Source organism: Schistocerca cancellata, chromosome 1, assembly GCF_023864275.1.
Source record: "Schistocerca cancellata isolate TAMUIC-IGC-003103 chromosome 1, iqSchCanc2.1, whole genome shotgun sequence".
Taxonomy (NCBI): domain Eukaryota; kingdom Metazoa; phylum Arthropoda; class Insecta; order Orthoptera; family Acrididae; genus Schistocerca; species Schistocerca cancellata.
Window position 1 is genome coordinate 12,893,344 of NC_064626.1, and position 21,294 is coordinate 12,914,637.

Consider the following 21,294-nt stretch of genomic DNA (forward strand, 5'->3'; position numbering starts at 1 on the left):
TGTTTCACATGAATCCAATATGTGATGAAACAGAATGACAGACCTGTGAGATACCTTTTATTATTTCACTTACATGTAGTTAGACTGAGTGGGCATCACTGATCTTTCAATTCTTGCTCTAAGGGGTATAAGAAGGCTGGAGCTTCTAGATGTACAGAATATCTAATAATAAACCAATCCTTAAATACAAACCTCTAAAACCGGCAATATATCTACAATATGCAATCAATATTTTTATAGGCCAATATGTCCATATTTTTTCCGCTGATATATTAATACTTTTTATCAGTATGTCCAGAAGCAATGATTAATTTTTTTTAATATATCAATGTACAGGAATTTGGTATTTTAAAAATATCAACAATCCTACAAGCAACCCTTCCTTTCATAATACTGTTATCATTTCATCCTGGAATTTCATTGTTCAACTGTGATTTTAATTTTGTTGCAGATTGATGACCGCAGTTTTCTCAGACGGATTGGACATCATGACGTTGTAGTTAGATTATGACAGAAGTTTAAACTCATGGAAACGAAATGCGCCACTTGCCGCATTTCAGTTACTGGGCCACTTAAAACCAGCTGCCTACAAAGCGCCTCGCATTTTCGTCACAGACTGTGGTGGTCGCTTCGAACAACACTGTTCCATGTTATACGCTAACAACATTATTTTGTGACGTTGCTCACCGTGTTTGTGAATTGCCTATAAGTGAGCAGTAGCTGACAGCTGATGTGGCAACACTGTAGCAGCAAGTAACAGATGCCAACTGTCGAGTAATTTTAATCAGACTATAGTATTGTAATCAATCTGAACATAGGTACAGCAACAGAACAAATGGTAAACAATGTTCTTAAAGTATCACTGATTGGTTTTCTGCAATATTAAAAGCATGCAATAAATTCAGTTCTGCACATCTACGGGTATTCGAGTATTTGGGTATTACACCAATGATAAGTGTTAAACATGGTGAAGAAATAATATATGGGGTGGAAACTTCAAAATTCTTAGATGTCCATATTGATGAGAATTTAAACTGGGGGTGGGGAATCTGGAATCCCTAAAACAGTCTTACTACACCTCCATTTGTGCCTGGAATCACTGCAAATCTTGTGAACGAACAAATCAGAAAGTTGAAATATTTGTCACGCAGAAGAAGGTGTAATTAGATGAATGACGAACACTAACTTCACTTAACAAAGGCTTATTCAGCACTTGCACATACAAGAGCGTGGAGTGAACTGCCTCCGGCCAGAACACACACGGTACATATACAGTTACAGAACATTCCAGTACAATGATTCTTGACATTTGTGAATATTTCTAGAATGTACTTGAACCAAATACAGAAATTAAAATTTTGCAGTTCTGGTGAGTTCTGAACTCATGACCCTCCATGCAACAATCTAGTATCATACACCAAAGTGACTGTGTTACTCAGCTTCTTTTGTGACATTGCTCCCCCCTTAACAGAACAGCGGCTTGGTGTTACATCCTCCTAGTCTGGGAACGAGTCATCGGTCCTGCATACTCTGACTCCCAATGACTGATGTTCGCCCTGGTGGAGTGATCTTCTTAGAACTTCCTTTGCCAGTATGCTCTTCGTCACCTTTCCGCTTGTTGCCTGTCGCTGAAGCTTCGAATTTACCCTGGGCTGCAGGATCCTTATAGGGCTTCATTCGAAGGACGTGGACCGCGTATCTCTGATCTTTCATCGTCTTGTGTCGGGGTTGAAATCGACAACTTCATAAGTAACATTAGACAACTGTTTTATAACCTTTTAAGGTCCAAAGTAGCACCTGAGGAGCTTCTCAGAGAGACGAACTTTCCGAACAGGACTGAAGATCCAGACGAGGTGGCTCATGTCATACCTTTGGCAATTGTTTTCTTCAGACTGCAGTGTGCGGAGTCGAGCTAACTGCTGAGCTTCCTCAGCTCTGGTTAACACCTGGCCGATGTAGTCGTCATCCATGTCATCAGGATGTAACGGACACACAGTGTCCATCGTCGTAGTTCCCTCACGCCCATCTACTAGGAAAAATGGCATAAATCCTGTGGCGTCTTGTTTGGCGGTGTTGTAGGCAAACGTCACGAAAGGTAGCACCTCATCCCAGTTGCTCTGCTCGACACTGACAAACATTGATAGCATGTTGGCCAAGGTCTTATTAAGGTGTTCAGTAAACCTGTTAATTTTGCGATGGTAGGCAGTCATGAAGTGATGACTAATGTTGCACGGACAGTTTATCCCTGTCACAAGATTCAATTGAAAAACTTTCCCTTGATCAGTAATGAAAGACCTTGGGGCACCGTGTTTCAATACAATGTCTTCCATGATGAATTTGGCTACCTCAAATGCTTCAGCGGTTTTCACGGCTTTTGTAATGGCATAGTATGTCATACAATCAGTGCAAACAATAATCCATCTATTGCCACTAGCAGACGTCTTAAATCTCCGAGGTGGTCAATCCCAACACGCTGGAAAGGCGTTTCGGCTGGTGGAACTGGTACGAGTCAGCCAGGTGGCTTCTGAGGAACTGCCTTTCTCCTCTGGCACTCTCGACAGTGCGACACTTAGTGACGGACAGTCCTAAATAAACCTGAGCAGAAAAATCTCTTGTGGATGCTATCATATGTCTTAATAAATCCTAAATGTCTGGCCTCATGTGTGTAATGGAATTTCTGTAGAGTATCTAAGCGCATGTGTTTAGGAATCACTGGTAGCCACCTCTTTCCAAATGGATCGAAGTTTTTCTTGCAAAGTAAACCATTAACTACCTTAAATTGTCCTTTTACATGCTCTGACCGATTTAAGGCAAGCATAATTTGAGATATCTTGGCGTCCTCCTCCTGCTCAGCTGAGAGATCCTGGAGTGCAGCGACACAGTCACTATCTTCATCAAAGTCTTGATGGTCCTGCACAGGGTTTCCTGAGAGACAGTCGGCAACTTGGTGTTTTCTTCCACTCTTGTACACTATGGTAATGTCTTGAAGATGTAGTGCCCACCTGGCGAGTCATCCTGTTGGATCCTTAAGACCTGTCAACCAACAAAGTGAATGATGGTCTGTAACAATTGTGAATGGCCTTCCATAGAGATACAGTCGAAATTTGAACATGGCCCAGATCACAGCAAGACATTCTCTTTCTATAGTTGGGTAGTTTCTCTCGGCTTTTGTAAGTGTCCTAGAAGCATAGGCTGTTGTTGTGGTCTTCAGTCCTGAGACTGGTTTGATGCAGCTCTCCATGCTACTCTATCCTGTGCAAGCTTCTTCATCTCCCAGTACCTACTGCAACCTACATCCTTCTGAATCTGTTCAGTGTATTCATCTCTTGGTCTCCCTCTACGATTTTTACCCTCCACACTGCCCTCCAATACTAAATTGATGATCCCTTGATGCCTCAGAACATGTCCTACCAACCGATCCCTTCTAGTCAAGTTGTGTCACAAACTTCTCTTCTCCCCAATCCTATTCAATACCTCCTCATTAGTTATATGATCTACCCATCTAATCTTCAGCATTCTTCTGTAGCACCACATTTCGAAACCTTCTATTCTCTTCTTGTCAAAACTAGTTATCGTCCATGTTTCACTTCCATACAAATACTTTCAGAAATGACTTCCTGACACTTAAGTCTATACTCGATGTTAACAAATTTCTCTTCTTCAGAAATGCTTTCCTTGCCATTGCCAGTCTACATTTTATATCCTCTCTACTTCGACCATCATCAGTTATTTTGCTCCCCAAATAGCAAAGCTCCTTACTACTTTAAGTGTCTCATTTCCTTATCTAATTCCCCCAGCATCACCCGACTTAATTCGACTACATTCCATTATCCTCGTTTTGCTTTTGTTGATGTTCATCTTATATCCTACTTTCAAGACACCATCCATTCCGTTCAACTGCTCTTCCAAGTACTTTGCTGTCTCTGACAGAATTACAATGTCATCGGCGAAACTCAAAGTTTTTATTTCTTCTCCATGAATTTTAATATCTACTCCAAATTTTTCTTTTGTTTTCTTCATTGCTTGCTCAACATACAGATTGAATAACATCAGGGAGAGGCTACAACCCTGTCTCACTCCCTTCCCAACCACTGCTTCCCTTTCATGTCCTCGACTCTTATAACTGCCATCTGGTTTCTGTACAAATGGTAAATAGCCTTTTGCTCCCTGTATTTTACCCTGCTTCCTTCAGAATTTGAAAGAGAGTATTCCAGTCAACATTGTCAAAAGCTTTCTCTAAGTCTACAAATGCTAGAAACGTAGGTTTGCCTTTCCTTAATATTTCTTCTAAGATAAGTCGTAGGGTCATTATTACCTCACCTGTTCCAATATTTCTATTGAATCCAAACTGATCTTCCCCGAGGTCGGCTTCTACCAGTTTTTCCATTCGTCTGTAAAGAATTCGCGTTAGTATTTTGCATCTGTGACTTATTAAACTGACTGTTCAGTAATTTTCACATCTGTCAGCACCTGCTTTCTTTGGTATTGGAATTATTATATTCTTCCTGAAGTCTGAGGGTATTTCGCCAGTCTCATACATTTTGCTCACCAGATGGTAGAGTTTTGTCTGGACTGGCTCTCCCAAGGCTGTCAGTAGTTCTAATGGAATGTTGTCTACTCCTGGGGCCTTGTTTCGACTCAGGTTTTTCAGTGCTTTGTCAAACTCTTCATGCAGTATCGTATCTCCCATTTCATCTTCAGCTACATCCTCTTCCATTTCCATAATCTTGTCCTCAAGTATGTCGCCCTTGTATAGACCCTCTATATACTCCTTCCACCTTTCTGCTTTCCCTTCTTTGCTTAGAACTGGGTTTCCATCTGAGCTCTTGATATTCATACAAGTGGTTCTCTTTTCTCCAAAGGTCTCTCTAATTTTCCTGTAGGCAGTATCTATCTTACCCATAGTGATATAAGCCTCTACATCTTTACATTTGTCCTCCAACCATCCCTCCTTAGCCATTTTGCACTTCCTGTCGATCTCATTTTTGAGACGTTTGTACTCCTTTTTGCCTGCTTCACTTACTGCATTTTTATATTTTCTGCTTTCATCAATTAAATTCAATATTTCTTCTGTTACCCAAGGATTTCTACTAGCCCTTGTCTTTTTACCTACTTGATCTTCTACTGCCTTCACTACTTCATCTCTAAGCTACCCATTCTTCTTCTACTGTATTTCTTTCCCCCATTCCTGTCAATTGTTCCCTTATGCTCTCCCTGAAACTCTGTACAACCTCTGGTTTAGTCAGTTTATCCAGGTCCCATCTCCTTAAATTCCCACCTTTTTGCAGTTTCTTCAGTTTTAATCTACAGTTCATAACCAACCACAACCATAAGCATAGGCTATAACCTCTTTTCCATCCGAAATTTGCACCAGAACAGTGCCGATCCTATACCCACTGGCATCACTGTGTATTTCTGTAGGTGCTCTCTCATCATACAGACCAAGTACAAGGTCAGCCATCAGAGCTTTTCGCAGCACATTGAAAGAATCTTGTTGAGCACCACCTCAGACAAAGTTAGCATCAGCTTTTAAAAACTCTTGAAGTGGCCTGGCTTTGATACAAAAGTCTTTGATAAAACGACGATAATAACAACATAATCCAAGGATGCTTCTCACCTCTAATACTTTCAGAAATAGGAAATTCCGTTATAGATGTCACCTTTTCTGGGTATGGCAGCACACCTTCGTTTGATACAAGGTGTCCAAGTACTTTGATTTCCATTGCTCCACAGAGACACTTTCTTGGATTAAGTTTCAGTCGCCTTGTTGGAGACGCTTAAGACTGGCTCTCAGACTTTTTACGTATTCATCAAATGTCTCTGAGAACACTATAATGACATCTAAATAACAAAGACACATCGTCCACTTCAGGTGCCTTAGAAGATTATCCATCATTCGTTCAAAAGTTGCTGGTGCATTACACAAACCAAACGGCATTACCTTACATTCATACAGGCCCTCATGATCAGCCTCATCAACTTCGATGTGCCACTATCCCGAGTACATGTCCATGGTTGAGAAAAACTTAGCCCCCTTCAGACAATCTAGTGTATCGTCAATTTGTGGAAGGGGATAAACGTTCTGTTTAGTTATCTTATTAAGCTTCCTGTAATCAACACAAAAGCACCAACTGCCATCATTCTTCCTGACGAGAACCACTGGTGACGACCATGGGCTCAGCGAGGGCTGAATAATGTCATTTTTAATCCATTTCTTTACCTCGTCTCGAATTACTCGTCGTTCTGTTGCTGACACAGGGTATGCTCTCCGGCTTATTGGTTGATGGTCTCCAGTGCTAGTCTGATGCTTCACTGTGGATTTGTCTAATTTACTCTTCACCTGTGGATTGAAGCCATCAGAGAACTCTTGAAGAATGGCAAGTAGCTTCTTCTGTTGTTACTTAGTGAGATCTGGGATAGTCGACCTAGAAGATCTTGTCTTGTAGTGGTAGCACCAATTACGCCCACAGACTCGGCATGGGAGGCATCCATGACGCTCAGCTGTTCAGCAATTAACAGCTCAGCGTTTGCTACACACATGCGCCCCTTGGAAGGATCTGCGGTTCTCGGCGACAGTTAACTATCCACAATTCTCCGAATCCATTCTTAAATGAGACGACAGAGGCTGGAATGACCGAGTTATTCTTGAGTGGTATGCTTCTCTTACATACCACTACAAGATCCATGGGTTGATGCGTGGCATGATACATGACAGTTACCTTTGTAGCGCTAACTGCAAGAATGATCACTTCATCCAGCACACATAGTTCCACACACTTGGATTCGCATCTTCCTGTCCACAGTATCTCATCTCGTTTAGCATAATCTTTGAGTAACCACAATCTATAATTGCCTGAGAAGCTTTCAAAAAGTCCCATCCGAGAATGACGTGATGACTACACTCTCGTAAGATGATGAATTATAAGGGCTGTGTATGGCCACTTATACCTCCACGAATGACACATTTTCCTGTAGTTTTCTATTTCCCATTATCCACCTTCAACAGAGACGTTGTTTTGTTGTCGACGAATACGGTTTTCTGCAAATGGCGACGGTACTTCTCCGAAGTGACTGAATGTGATGCTCCAGAGTCCACAAGAGCTTGGGCTTGCCAGCCGTCCATGAGGGTATCGCGTAGTTTCCTATCATTTTGGTAGTGATCGACAGCGGAGGATTTATTTCCTCGGCGGCCTTACCGCCGAGGTAGGTCGCACACTTTAGTTTTACCGGTGTGCGGCGGCTAAGTGATCGGCTGGAGCTTCTAAAAGGTGATGGAGACCTTGACCGGCGTGTTGGGGAGCGTCCTCTCCAGCGGCAAGCTTGCAGCGATGGTGACCTACGTCGTCCTGCACCCACGTCTTCTTGTTCATCTTCGTCGTCCCGGAGTTGGCGTTGGCTAAGACCGGTGTGCTGTCTTCTGGCGCGGGCGTCATCAAATATCCGCCGCCTTTCTCGACAATAGAGCACCACATGTCCCAGTCGTCTGCAGTGGAAACATACTGGTTGGGTATCCTGGGTCCTCCAGAAGTCAGTCTTCCTTGGTGACCAAACAGGTTCTTCATGAGACATTGTAGGAACGTAACTTCGCCTGGGTCTCTGCTTTTTCACTGTTTTAAAGGGAAATGCAGGACGAGAGATTGAGTTCAATGTCTGTTCCACTTCCTCGCTTATGACCTCTTAAAGCGTCTCGGTTTTTTGCTCGCCATGCAATCCAAGTGGCTTCTGAACTTCCTCTCTCACTATCTGGCGAAGAACACATGTGAAATCAGTTCCTTCCTCCATTACAGACATCAATACGATGTTTGGAAACTTCTTGCGTGTAATTCTTTTTTTATGCATTGTCTCGAAATACTGACACCATTTTATGAAGTCACCTGCTGTCGAAACTTCCTTCAGAAGTAGGGCTTGATACATGTCCTCAGAAACACCCTTCATGAGATGTGCAACCTTATCTTCCTCCTTCATTCTAGGATCCACTATTTTACACAGCTCCAAGTCGTCTTGAATATAGGATGCTGTAGTTTCTCCTGGACGCTGTGCCCTGCACTTTAATTTATCTTCAGCCTTGCACTTCAGTCATTGTGTGTCGCCGAAATACTTGCGCAGTTCCGCGTGGAATACTTTCCAGCTTGTGAACTTCTCCTCATTGTTCTCATATCACTGCTTGGAAGTCCCCTCCAAGTAGAAAAATACATTAGCCAAACACACAGTGTCATCCCATTTGTTAAATTTGGCTATACATTCATATACCTTCAGCCACTTGTTTGGATCTTGGCTATAGTCACCAGAGAACCTGGAAGGATGTCTCATGTGGTGGCACACAGTTGCTGTCATCATTAACACCCACTTCCTTCTTCTGTCTCCGATAGATTGTGATCTGTTGAATATGGCTCGAACTCTGGTTTCTCACCACGTAAACAGCGGTTCTGTTGTGGCCTGATGGGAAATGGCTCTGAGCACTATGGGACTCAACAGCTTAGGTCATAAGTCCCCTAGAACTTAGAACTACTTAAACCTAACTAACCTAAGGACAACACACACCCATGCCCGAGGCAGGATTCGAACCTACGACCGTAGCAGTCCCGTGGTTCCGGACTGCAGCGCCAGAACCGCTAGACCAACGCGGCCGGCCGCCTGATGGGAGCTACTGTATCGTCGATAATGTGCGCTGTCACAAGTACCAATACCCAGCGCCTCCACGTCATGTAGAGGAGGTGTAATTAGATGAATGACGAACACTAACTTCACTTATTGAAGGTTTATTCAGCATTTGCACATACAAGAGTGTGGAGCGAACTGCCTCTGGCCAGAACACATACGGTATATACACAGCTACAGAACATTTCAGTACAATGATTCTTGACATTTGTGGATACTTCTAGAATGTACTTTAACTGAATACTGAAATTAAAATGTTACAGTTCAGGTGAGTTTTGAACTTACGACACTCCATACAACAGACTAGTATCATAACCACTACACCACAGTGACTGCTACTCAGCTCCTTCTGTGATAATCGTGGGAAAAATGGTATCATCATCTAGATGGTAAACTTAAAATACTGGGAAATATTAATTTTGCTGAGAAAGTCTGAAAGATTACATCACTGCTATCAGTTAATTTGCTAGGACACTGTAGCCCAGTAGACTAACCAACCTGACTAACCAACCAAATAAACTTTCACAAAAAAAGTCTCAAAATTCAAACTACTTTTGTTAATCTGGTCAGCCTTTATTTCCTTTAAAGCTTAAAATATTCTTGAAAAACAAAAAATATACATATTCAACTTCAGCAAATGTACTTATATTACACAAATCAAAAAAAGTTTTGCATCACCCCTGTTCCCAGAACTACTGAAGATAGATGTTGACTGTGGATATTGCATCACAGACAGTTCAGAGATGTCACTAAACCTGCCCAAAGATGTAAACAACCAACCATGAGCAGAGCCTATTAGACAGGGGGGAAGGGAGGGGGGGGGGGGTCCGACAGCCGATCAGTTCCAGTCATTCCACCAGGAAGGAGGTACACGGCTTGTTTTTTCTGTAGTTCAACCATGCCTAGACGGTCAATACCACGGTTCGATCGCGTCCGCATTGTTACTTTGTGCCAGGAAGGGCTCTCAACAAGGGAAGTGTCCAGGCGTCTCTGAGTGAACTAAAGCAATGTTGTTCCGACATGGAGGAGATACAGAGAGACAGGAACTGTCGATGACATGCCTTGCTCAGGCTGCCCAAGGGCTGCTACTGCAGTAGATGACCGCTACCTACGGATTATGGCTCAGAGGAACCCTGACAGCATGTTGAATAATGCCTTTCATGCAGCCACAGGATGTTGTGTTATGACTCAAAATGTGTGCAACAGGCTGCATGATGCGCAACTTCACTCCCGACATCTACGGCGGGGTCCATTTTTGCAACCATGACACCATGCAGTGCAGTACAGATGGGCTGAACAATAATGCCAAACGGACCACTCAGAAATTAACTTTTCCCGGCGAATTGAATGTTCAAATAACTTACGGGTTTGTTGCTGGGTGACATCGTCGAACACCGCCGATATTTCGACAGGAGCACACCCTGCCATTCTCAAGGCACAAATGCAAGGAAGAAGAAATGTGCAAGGAAATTTAATACCTCGGTTCACAAAGGGGAAACAAGGAAGACACCACACACAGAACAAGTGTCAACACAAACAAAGAAATATCGATAGTTACTATTAATCAACAGGTGAGGTAGCACTAATTCTGTCCATCTGTTTTTTTATGAGAGACAGAGCCGGATTCCAAGCAGCATTTAAACAAAATCCACAATCTCTGTTAATAAGGTTGCTTGATAGTTTGATTTCAATAGCTTCCTTAATAACACTATCCCCAAAAGCTGGACGTGCAAGCCAGAATCTCCATGTTGTTGTATTCCATAGGATGACCGGTGTCAAGGCAATGTTCTGCAATAGCAGATTTTCTCGGCTGTTGTAAGTGTGTGTGACGCTTATGTTCAATACACCGGTCTTCCACAGTCCTGATTGTCTGACCAATATATGACATGCCACAAATGCAAGGAATACGATAGACCCCAGCCTTACGCAAACCAAGATCATCTTTTACGGAGCCAACAGCGCCTTAATCTTAGAAGGTGGTCGAAAAACACATTTCACATAATATTTCCCAAAATACGGCCAATCCTGTTGGAAATGCTTCCTGCGTAAGGCAAAAAGGCCGTAGACTTAGGTGCCACTTTGTTGCTACCGTCACTCACCCACTGTACAGAAGGCTGATAGCGCAACACACGTTTGATCTGCATCTCACTATAGCCATTCTGACGAAAGATGACTTCGAGATGTGATAGCTCAGTTGCCAAACAAACTTTCAGGGTCTGAGATAACGTGGGCCTGTGAACCAAGGTGCGAAGTACTCCTTCACGGTGAGCTGGATGGTGATAACTATCAGCTCGCAGATACAAGTCAGTGTGGGTAGGCTTCCTATAAATAGAATGTCCCAACGTACCATCAGTCTTCCTTTTGACGAACACATCAAGGAAGGGAAGGCATCCATTCTTTTCCACCTCCATAGTGAACTGAATATTCAGGTGGATTGAATTCAGATGTTCCAAAAACCGGTAAAAATCTCACTACCATGAGGCCCAACATCAAAAATATCGCCTACATATCTTGGGGGGGGGGGGGGGGGGGGGGGGCAAAAAAAGCAGGTTTTAAGGTAGCTGACTCCAATGAACATTCCTCAAAGTCCTCCATAAACAAATTGGCCACAATAGGTGACAACGGGCTTCCCATTGCAACTCCATCAGTCTGTTCGTAGTACTGACCATTGAATAAAAAGTAAGTGGAAGTCAGTACATGTCGAAACAAATTTGTTAACTAGACACCAAACTTAACCTCAATTAGCTGCAACGAATCAGAGAGAGGAACGCGAGTGAAAAGACAAACCACATCAAAACTGACTAAAATATCAGAGTCATTCAAACGCAATCCCTGCAATCGATGTAAGAAAGCTGCAGAGTTCTTAATGTGGTGTTCACACCTACCTACTAGTTGGCTCAACAAACTAGCAAGATGTTTAGCTACAAGATAGCATGTGAAATGTGTTTTTCGACCACCTTCTACGATTAAGGCCCTGTTGGCATCCGTAAAAGATGATCTTGGTTTGCGTAAGGCTGGGGTCTATCGTATTCTTTGCAGTTGTGATATGTCATATATTGGTCAGACAATCAGGACTGTGGAAGACCGGTGTATTGAACATAAGCGTCACACACGCTTACAACAGCCGAGAAAATCTGCTATTGCAGAACATTGCCTTGACACCGGTCATCCTATGGAATACAACAACACGGAGATTCTGGCTTGCACGTCCAGCTATTGGGATAGTGGTATTAAGGAAGCTGTTGAAATCAAACTATCAAGCAACCTTATTAACAGAGATGGTGGATTTTGTTCAAATGCTGCTTGGAATCCAGCTCTGTCTCTCATCAAAAAACAGAGGGACAGAATTAGTGCTACCTCACCTGTTGATTAATAGTAACTATCGATATTTCTGATGTTGGTTATCTTTGTTTGTGTTGACACTTGTTCTGTGTGTGGTGTCTTCCTTGTTTCTCCTCTGTGAACCGAGGTATTAAATTTCCTTGCACATTTCTTCTTCCTCGCATTTGTGCCTCGAGAATGACAGGGTGTGCTCCTGTCGAAATATCGGCGGTGTTCGACGACGTCACCCGGCAGCAAACTTGTAAGTTATTTGGACCACTCAGGTTTGGCATCACGTTCTCTTCACCGATGAGTGTCACATATTCCCTCAACCAGACAATCGCTGGAGACGTGTTTGGAGGCAACCCGGTCAGGCTGAATGCCTTAGACACACTGTTCAGTGAGTGCAGCAAGGTGGAGGTTCCCTGCCGATTTGGGGTGGCATTACGTGTACGCTGCTGGAGGTTGCGATAGGCATCGTGATGGCTGTACGATATGTGAATGCTGTCCTCCGACCGACGAGCAACCATATCGGCAGCATATTGGTGAGGCATTCCTCTTCACGGACGACATTTAGCGGCCCCATTGTGCACATCTTGTGAATGACTTCCTCCAGGATAATGACATCTCTCGACTAGAGTGGCCAGCATGTTCTCCAGACACGAACTCAATCGAACATGTCTGGTATACATTGAAAAGGGCTGTTTATGGACGAAGTGACCCACCCACCACTCTGAGGGATCTACGCTGAATCGCTGTTGAGGTGTGGGACAATCTGGACCATCAGTGCATTGATAAACTTGTGGATAGTATGCCACAAGGAATACAGGCATGTATCAATGCAAGGCAATGTGTGGTTTTCATGAGCAATAAAAAAGGTGGAAATCATGTTTATGTTGGTCTCTATTCCAATTTTCTGTACAGGTTCCAGAACTCTTGGAACCGAGGTGATGCAAAACTTTTTTTGATGTGTGTGTTAATCACGTAGAGCATAAATGGAATTAAACTTTTATGAAACTCGTTATTTTTATACTGTATGAAAAACAAAGACTTCTCTGTAGGCTGCACAACAACAAAATGTGTTTATTCATTGGTGTAATTCAGTCTAAACTTTATATTAATCTGTGAACATTTAACTGTTCCATATTTATCAAGCAGACTAACCTGGTAACCTCGTAGCCAAGCTCTCTCTGATCTTCGGCTCCCAGCACGATCGCAGCATGTCTAAATTGTCTTCCGATTTCTGATGTTCATCACAAGAGTCTAAAGACATATGTCTTTCCTTATTCATAACACCACTTGCAATGCTGCTGCAACCATCCCCTATGCCACTGTCCCTGGTCGAGTCGACTGACATGTGACGACAACTAATGCTACTGCTCCTTCCGCCACTGCTACACTCCACCTGTGCACAGGAAGAATCGGCAGCTTCAGTACAGAATCTTGAAGGATCGACAAGAATTGTGTTCTGGCTACTGCTCAGTGATGTGCTGACGGGTGACAGTGAAGGCTCGTTACATATTCTCGGAGCATGTAAACTACGCCCGCAACTGTTATTAATGCCTATATTTTCAGCAGCTCTCTCACGACTGTCTGTTACGAGAACCTGGGCATTGACATCTCTGGACGAATCTGCTACCAGGTTATCTACAGGACTGTCCACAGATAAGCACACTCCACTGTCCCTTGTCGAAGAGTCAATAGACATATGTCGTTCCTTATGGACCACACATTTTGTGCTATCGGCTGTCACTGCTAAACTGCTGTCTATAACCATATGCAAAGAATCAGTTTCAGATGTTTCCGCGTACTGGCCACCGTCACTGCTCGATGCTGGATTGACAGCGAGACTGCTTACTGACGACGTGGCCCGAGTGACAGTTTTTGAGTTTGGTCTGTCTTGGCTGCTGTGACCAGAAGGATGAACTTTGGCACTGTCGAGGCTGTAATCTGTAGGACACTGGTCACTGCTCCTCTCTTCCCACGTGTCATCAAAATTTGTCCTCCAAGACTTCTCACGTGTCAGAAGATGCTTTGCTTCTGTAAGAGGTTTAGGGGTACTACACACTTCGAGCCAATCTCCGCCGAGCCTGAAAAGAAAATTTGGAAGAAAAATTGTATTATGGTAAAGAATAGCTAAACCACTGATATAACATGAAGCAGTTGTGATTACTAAACATATATGACCAAATGAATAACTATAAAAATGAATACAAAATTATGACAATAATGGAAATTCCAGATGAAAAGATATATAAAATAAGGAAAAGGTAACCACTTTCCTGTAGAGGACGGGTAAATGGTGCACAGGAAAACATAATAGAATAGAGTTAATACTAGCTTTTGAGCTCTTGCTCTTTTTGCAGTAAGAATGCACACAACTACACTGGCAGCCAAACTTATGTACATTTCGGTGCCTAGGTGGTTGTGTGTATGAATGTGTGTACTTTTACTACAACAAGAGCAAGAGCTCAAAAGCTACACAAATGTTTCCTATTATGTGTTTCCGTGCTCCACGCACCAGTCCTCTTTAGATACCTACGTATACCTCTCCTGTATTTCATGTACAAATATAAAAATTAAAATTTTAAAATAAAAATATAACGCAACAACAAAGTTGTAATAATATGAAAGCTTTTATTGTACAAAATTTTACTACTCTCTCCCGCCAAAGACTTTTACTGTGTCGGCATTGCGGCCTCAATAAATTCAAAGATAAATTCAAAGATGGCACAAGGTTGCCAGTAGTCTATTAAGTGCTACAGACTGTTTGTGAGCATGTGCTAGTTTTGAGGTGTGCAAGTGGACAGGAATACAGCACCCACCGAAACATGTGCCATGCACAAATGTACACGACAGTGTCATCAATGAATGTAATCTTGGAATAAACTATGGGAACACATCTGCTGGCAGTTCAGTCGCCAGCCACAGGTGCACTCAAAAATAAGTGTGGTCTCAAAACTGGTCACAGGCATATCACAAAGCAGTCACAGCCTGGTGGAAACAGTGCAGTTCTTTGAATCTACCCAGTACACCGAGGGCACAACTTACAAAGCATGAAAACAGTGGACTGATGGTACACAGCAGTTCCACATCAAAATTAAGATACTTCACACTGAAACAATTTTTTGTTATATTAGATGGAAAAATAAACACCAAATCAAAATATCATTCTTAAGCTATGAAGAATACTTTAACATTGCCTACTTCAGGGAACTACTATTGTAATTTTTCAGGGTTTGACACTCCCAGTTTAGCCTCATTCTCTTTCAAACCGCCAACTACTTCTTACTGATAGTGCAATATACTGCACTGATAAATCTTTATAAATTGTGCTGTGTTTCCATCCTATTATTCAATACAGAATGTTATCTCTTACTGTACCAATATGCACTTGATGTTCTCTCTTTTTAAACTTCTAATTGTTTTGTTCATTGTGCAGCATTAAAAAAAAATGTAAAAAGTAATCCAACTTAGGTCCACAAGTGTCACTGGAATACAGCCACCTGTACTCGGTGAGGCTTTGCGTGTGCTAGCTATTGGTATGTCTACAACATTTCCTATTGTGTATCACACGTTTCTGACGTGACTCAGCTCTTGAAACTTGAGGAGGTGCGACATGCGTGCCATTAAAATTCAAACACCGGAAACGATGGCAAATAACAAAATTTTACTTACTGTATGTAAAACAGTACAATAGGAAGAATACCACAATAAAATTAATAGGAGATTCAAGAGTCTTCAAATTGCAAAATTGAGTACACAGAGCCACCATCTTTTGCAGCGGCAGTGACTCTAACCCTACTGGGTACAGAGTCTAACTGAGCTCGGATGACAGATCCCTACGCACAGCAGAGGTCATTAATTGTAGTGACTTGTACTTCCGTCTCTCTTGTCTAAGAATATGTATGCACATAGCACAAATCAATTACACAGGAATTGAGCATCCAATACTAAGGATAATATTGTAATACATTTTTTGTTTAGTCAATAGGACCATCTGCTCGATCTATGTTAACAATGGTACACTTCAAGTAATACTGGGATGTGTGATGAACAAAGGTACTGAATAAAGATCTTCTCTCCCCCTTGGCACGACTAGCACAAATGTGACGAGCAGAGAGAACTACTCTAACAACATAAACTACAAGTGTTTAAATGTGGGTTATAAAAGGTAAAGTAAAGAATATTTGGTATATATCCTTAGGATTCAAGGTTGAATCACACTGGAAATACGTAGTACATCTTCCAGCCTCCACTCTATTAAAAAATTTAACAATAATTCTTTTGGAGGTTCTATGAAAGTAGACTTCTAGAAAGAGAAAAAGAAACCCATACAATACACAAATTCACGTTTGATTCCTTTTCTCTTTAGAGACATACAGAAAATGTACAAGAAGCATTTATAGACTTACATATAACATATCTGACTGATAATCACATCACTGTCCCCTAGCAGCTGAACATCAAAGTTGAAGTTCGGTAGTGGTTCTCGATTAATCAGAATCTGGGGAACATGTGGTGGAATAGAACCTGGAAAAAAGACGGAAGTTTTTAATTGTAATGATATTGTGTATAAAATGCTATATATACCAATTAAATTACATAACATTTCACTACAGAGCAACAACTCTTGCTAGAAAATAACCTTGGTATGCAAGATTCCAAAGCTACACACGTTCCCACTTACAACTGCTCTGGTCTCACAAATGTACGAGGTATATTAAGAAAGTTAAGTACACTATATGTTTAGATTTTTCTTTAGAAAAAGTGTAATTGGAAGAGAGAGAGAGAGAGAGAGAGAGAGAGAGAGAGAGAGAGAGAGAGAGAGAGAGAGAGAGAGAGAGAGAGAGAGAGAGAGAGAGAGAAGAGAAGAGAAGAAATACAGGATACTGTTGATTAACCTGTAGAGTATTTTTCCACATAATTGCCATAATGTTCAGTGCACATGCTGAGCTGTGGCACAAGCTTTTTTAAGCCCTCCTCGAAGAACTCTTCCGCCAGTTCCTCCCCTCACACTTCAGAACATTTTTGTGCATCTGTACCAATGGTTGAAAATTTAACTCCACACGTGTGTGCCTTCAATGAGGTGAAAATGTAAGGCACCAAGTCAGGGGAATATGGGGGCAGTTCAACACATCCCTACTTATGAGACCGAGAGGGTCTCAGTGTGTTGTCGTGCAACAAGCACACTCCACTTGTCAGCATTCCCCTACTTTTGTACTGAATGGTCATTGTGAGTGTTTTAAGATCTCACAATACTGTTGTGCACTGGTGATCTTCCCATGAGGCAGAAATTTAACTCAAATGATGTCTTTTCGATCCAAAAACACTGAGGCCATGATTTTTTTTGCCCGAAATAGTGGTTTTGAACTTTTTGGCTGATGGGGAATTGGTGTGATGTCACTGTGATGAACGTCTTTTTGTCTCAGGTGTGTAATAAGCCACCTATGTTTCATCTTCAGTAACAATAGAATTCTGAAAATCCCCACTTTCCAATTAGAGCTGCTCAAGAAACTCGTGGGCACTACTGACTTAACTTTTCTTGTGTTGCTCCGTCCATTGTTTTGGGACCCATCTTGCACGCAGTCTCCGGTATCCCAGTGTTTCTGCGTGTCTCACCAGTTATGAGATATTGTACCTTAATATTCCTTCTGTCACTATCCAAATCAAATTTGTATTAAATTTTAATATCCCTTCTTTCTGGATATACATCAAATTTATACGATAGATTGATGAGGTTTCCCTTGAGTGCGGGTTTCGGACAGTCATCTTATACCTGTCTAGCCAGACATTCAGCTAGTTGCCTATCTCAAGCCCAAAAATAGAACAGGAAAAACAGTTCAACGTCAACCTGCAACACAGTGCATTTTGTAGCTTCCTAAAGGAAGAGAGGGGGTGTGGGGGGTGTGGAGGAATATTCTTTTGGACTCAGTTATTCTACAATACAAATACAAAGCAAGGAGTAACTGGCAAAGCCATGGTGCAGGTAACCAACTGCATCAAACATAGGGACTCCTACGTACAAACACTGTTTGTAGAAATTGTAAATAGCCTTTTGCTCCCTGTATTTCACCCCTGCCACCTTCAGAATTTGAAAGAGAGTATTCCAGTCAACATTGCCAAAATCTTTCTCTAAGCCTACAAACGCTAGAAACATAGGTTTGCCTTTCCTTAATCTATCTTCCAAGATAAGTCGTACGGTCAGTATTGCATCACGTGTTCCAACATTTCTACGAACTCCAAACTGATCTTCCCCGAAGTTGGCTTCTACCAATTTTTCCATTCATCTGTAAAGAATTTGTGTTTGTATTTTGCAGCCGTGACTTATTAAACTGATAGTTTGGTGATTTTCACACTTGTCAACCCTTCTTCCTTTGGGATTGGAATTATTATATTATTTTTGAAGTCTGAAGGTATTTCCTCTCCCAATGCTCTCAGTAGCTCTAATGGAATGTTGTCTACCCCCTGGACCTTGTTTCGACTTAGGTCTTTCAGTGCTCTGTCAAACTCTTCACGCAATATAATATCTCCCATTTCATCTTCATCTATGCCCTCTTCCATTTACATAACACTGCCCTCAAGTACATCGCCCTTGTATCTGTATTTATGATACAAAAATAGTCAATTTTATATAAGTTTAGAGGAAATGTAGTAGCGTAGCAGTCAAACAGTGGCCTTTGTGTGTTCTCCTGTATTACACACAAAAAATGTTCATCTACCAATGACATCCAGGCACAGAATATGTAAACCAAGCATCCAGATAGAGTGGCATAAAACTGAATAGGCTGAAGTTCAAGTGAGCCATCAGGAAGAATTAACATACAAGGAAAATGCAAGATGAAATAATGACAATATTACAAAAAGGATAGATTGCTTCTCACCATACAGTGGAGACACTGAGTCACAGAAAGGTGCAACAAAAAGATTGCTGAAAAAATAAGCTATCAGCACTAAGGACTTCTTTTCAATTAGACAACTCTCTCTCTCTCTCACGCGTGCGCCCACACACACACGCACGCGTGCGCCCACACACACACACACACACACACACACACACACACACACACACACACACAGGCCAGACAGATGTTGGACAGACACATGTGTGGCTCATAAGCCAGTATGTGTAGGGTGGTTTGGAAGACGACATGTAAAACACAGAAGAGAAAGAAAAGGATGGACACAGTAGAGTAATGTGTTAGCAAATACTGTAGTAACAAAGAAAAACACCACTGGGTTACAAGATGGGAGTCTTTTTGTTGTGCCTTTCTGTGATTCAACTTCTCCACTACATGGTGAGTAGCAATCTATCTGTTTCATAATATTATAACATACAAGGAAGTGTGGTACTGAACTACTGAGGAATGATGACGTGCATTTGAACTTATCCAAGGCAGCACATACTGGAAGTTTGTAGTTCAGAATAGTAGGAAAGACATCTGTAAAAAGAGTAGGCACAGAAGTTGGACAGACACATGTAAGCATAAGAAATGTAAATCTGAAGAAATTGTGGGTAACCTGTGAAACATTTCAAGTGATCCAACAAAAATGGCAAATGTGAAAAAGCGCGGAAAAGGCAGGGGCAAATAAATGTACGTTGGTTAGAAATGAAATCATTAGGTAGTGTAAGGAAACTAAATAATACTGAAAAGTGAAAAATAATTTAAGGAGAATTTAAAAGCAAAAACTAGGATTAAGAGTGGACACACAATTCCACCGTTAAACTCAAAGGAGTGAGTGGACAAGTGGAACAAGTACATTATAGTTTCTACAAGGGCAAGGGACTGTCTGCCAATTTGGTAGAAGAAATGTGTGTCAATATGAGGGACATAGGGAATCCAGTATTAAGAGTAAGAGTTTGACAGAGATTCAGAAGGCAAAGCAGAAGGAATAGACAGACAACATTTCCTTAGAATTTCTAGTGCCACTGGGTAGCGATCAAAGGTTCTTCAAATTAGTGTAAAATTACGAGATTGGAGGCATTTCATTAAGCTTTCACAAGAATACACACTTAGTGCCAATGACATAAACACAAGAAATATTGTGCTATCTGCTTGACAGCTCAAGTGCCTGAATTGCTGGCCAAATGAATAAAGAACAAAATTCAGAATATATTATAGTATGATCTGTTTGACTTGAGGAATCGTAATAGCTTTTGAGAGGGAGTTCTAATGTTACAACTGATACTGGAAGCAGGGCTTAAAACAAATCGAGAAATCTCCACAGGTCTTGTTGACAAAGGAAAAGCAACTGACAATATAAAGCAGTACAAGAGGTTTGAAATACTCAGAACAACAGGCAAACACTACAGAAAAAGGTAATATACAGCATGTGTACGAATCAAGGAAGAACAATAAGAGTGAAAGACGGAAGAGAGGAGTGCACAAGGCAGGGACTAGGTGTTTCTCCACTGTTATCCAAAAAGCAATGAAGGAAATAAGAGACAGCTTCAGAAATGTAGTCACATATTAAATTCTGAGTGAAAGGATTCCACTGATAATATTCACCGATGACATTATCATCATTCCTTACAGTGAAAAATAGTTACAGGATTGCACAGATGAACAGTCTACTGAGTACAGAACATAGATCAAGAGCAAAACAAAGGAAGATGAAAGTACTGAGAAATGCAGCAGATTAGTGACAAACTTAATGTCAAAACTGCAGGCCACATAGTACACACAGCAAAGGCAGTTCTGTTACCTCAGAAGCAAACTAACAATGACACAAAAAGCGTGGAAGACATTGGGAACAGCCTAACACAAGCAAAGATTGTACTTCTCAGCAAAAGAAGGCTATACTATTTAAAAATACCAAAATTCTCCAGGTTATTCTGCCGGGAGCTTCTAGGATCTATACAAGCCCAAAAATTTTGTTCTCATCTGCTACAGGGATCTGCAGGGGTCACAGTAACTTTGATGTCGGCCTGGAGTGCACGGTACACTGTGGCGAACCTCTGTGTGCTTCAAAGAGAGGTCAAAGCTGATTCTCTCCCCTGCAGATGGTTGTCTGGTTTTGAGTGAAAGAGAATAAACTGCAAGGTCATCAGTTCCTTCACCCTTTAAGTGGAAAACCAGGAGTAGTCATCAAAGGACAGAGGCGAAAAGCAAATCCTGGAAAGCCTAAGTGCAAATCCTGGAAAGCCTAAGTGTAACTAACATAATAAAAGCCAATAAGGTTAAGTGGCCCTCCCTTAAAGAGTGTGGTAAAAGTCCGCTTTGTGAGTAAAATGAAAAACTAAGTCAACCACTGGGGCATCGTCTCCTAACACCGGGGGTAGTGAGTGAGTCCATTATAGGGTGGCTGGGTTGG

The 21,294-nt window shown here is 41.8% G+C and overlaps 1 protein-coding gene across 4 annotated transcripts in view; it reads right to left on the reverse strand.

The window, feature by feature from the left end:
• The window catches only part of LOC126164211 (NAD-dependent protein deacetylase sirtuin-1), a 67,906-nt gene that overhangs the window by 11,192 nt on the left and 35,420 nt on the right, over nt 1-21,294 (reverse strand). For all 4 annotated transcript variants that reach the window (XM_049920221.1, XM_049920220.1, XM_049920224.1 and 1 more), the window contains 2 exons: nt 16,395-16,512; nt 13,144-14,069 (listed from right to left, as the gene is read on the reverse strand). In XM_049920221.1, coding sequence (XP_049776178.1) covers nt 13,144-14,069; nt 16,395-16,512 — 1,044 coding nt within the window. The remainder of the gene's footprint in view (nt 1-13,143; nt 14,070-16,394; nt 16,513-21,294) is intronic.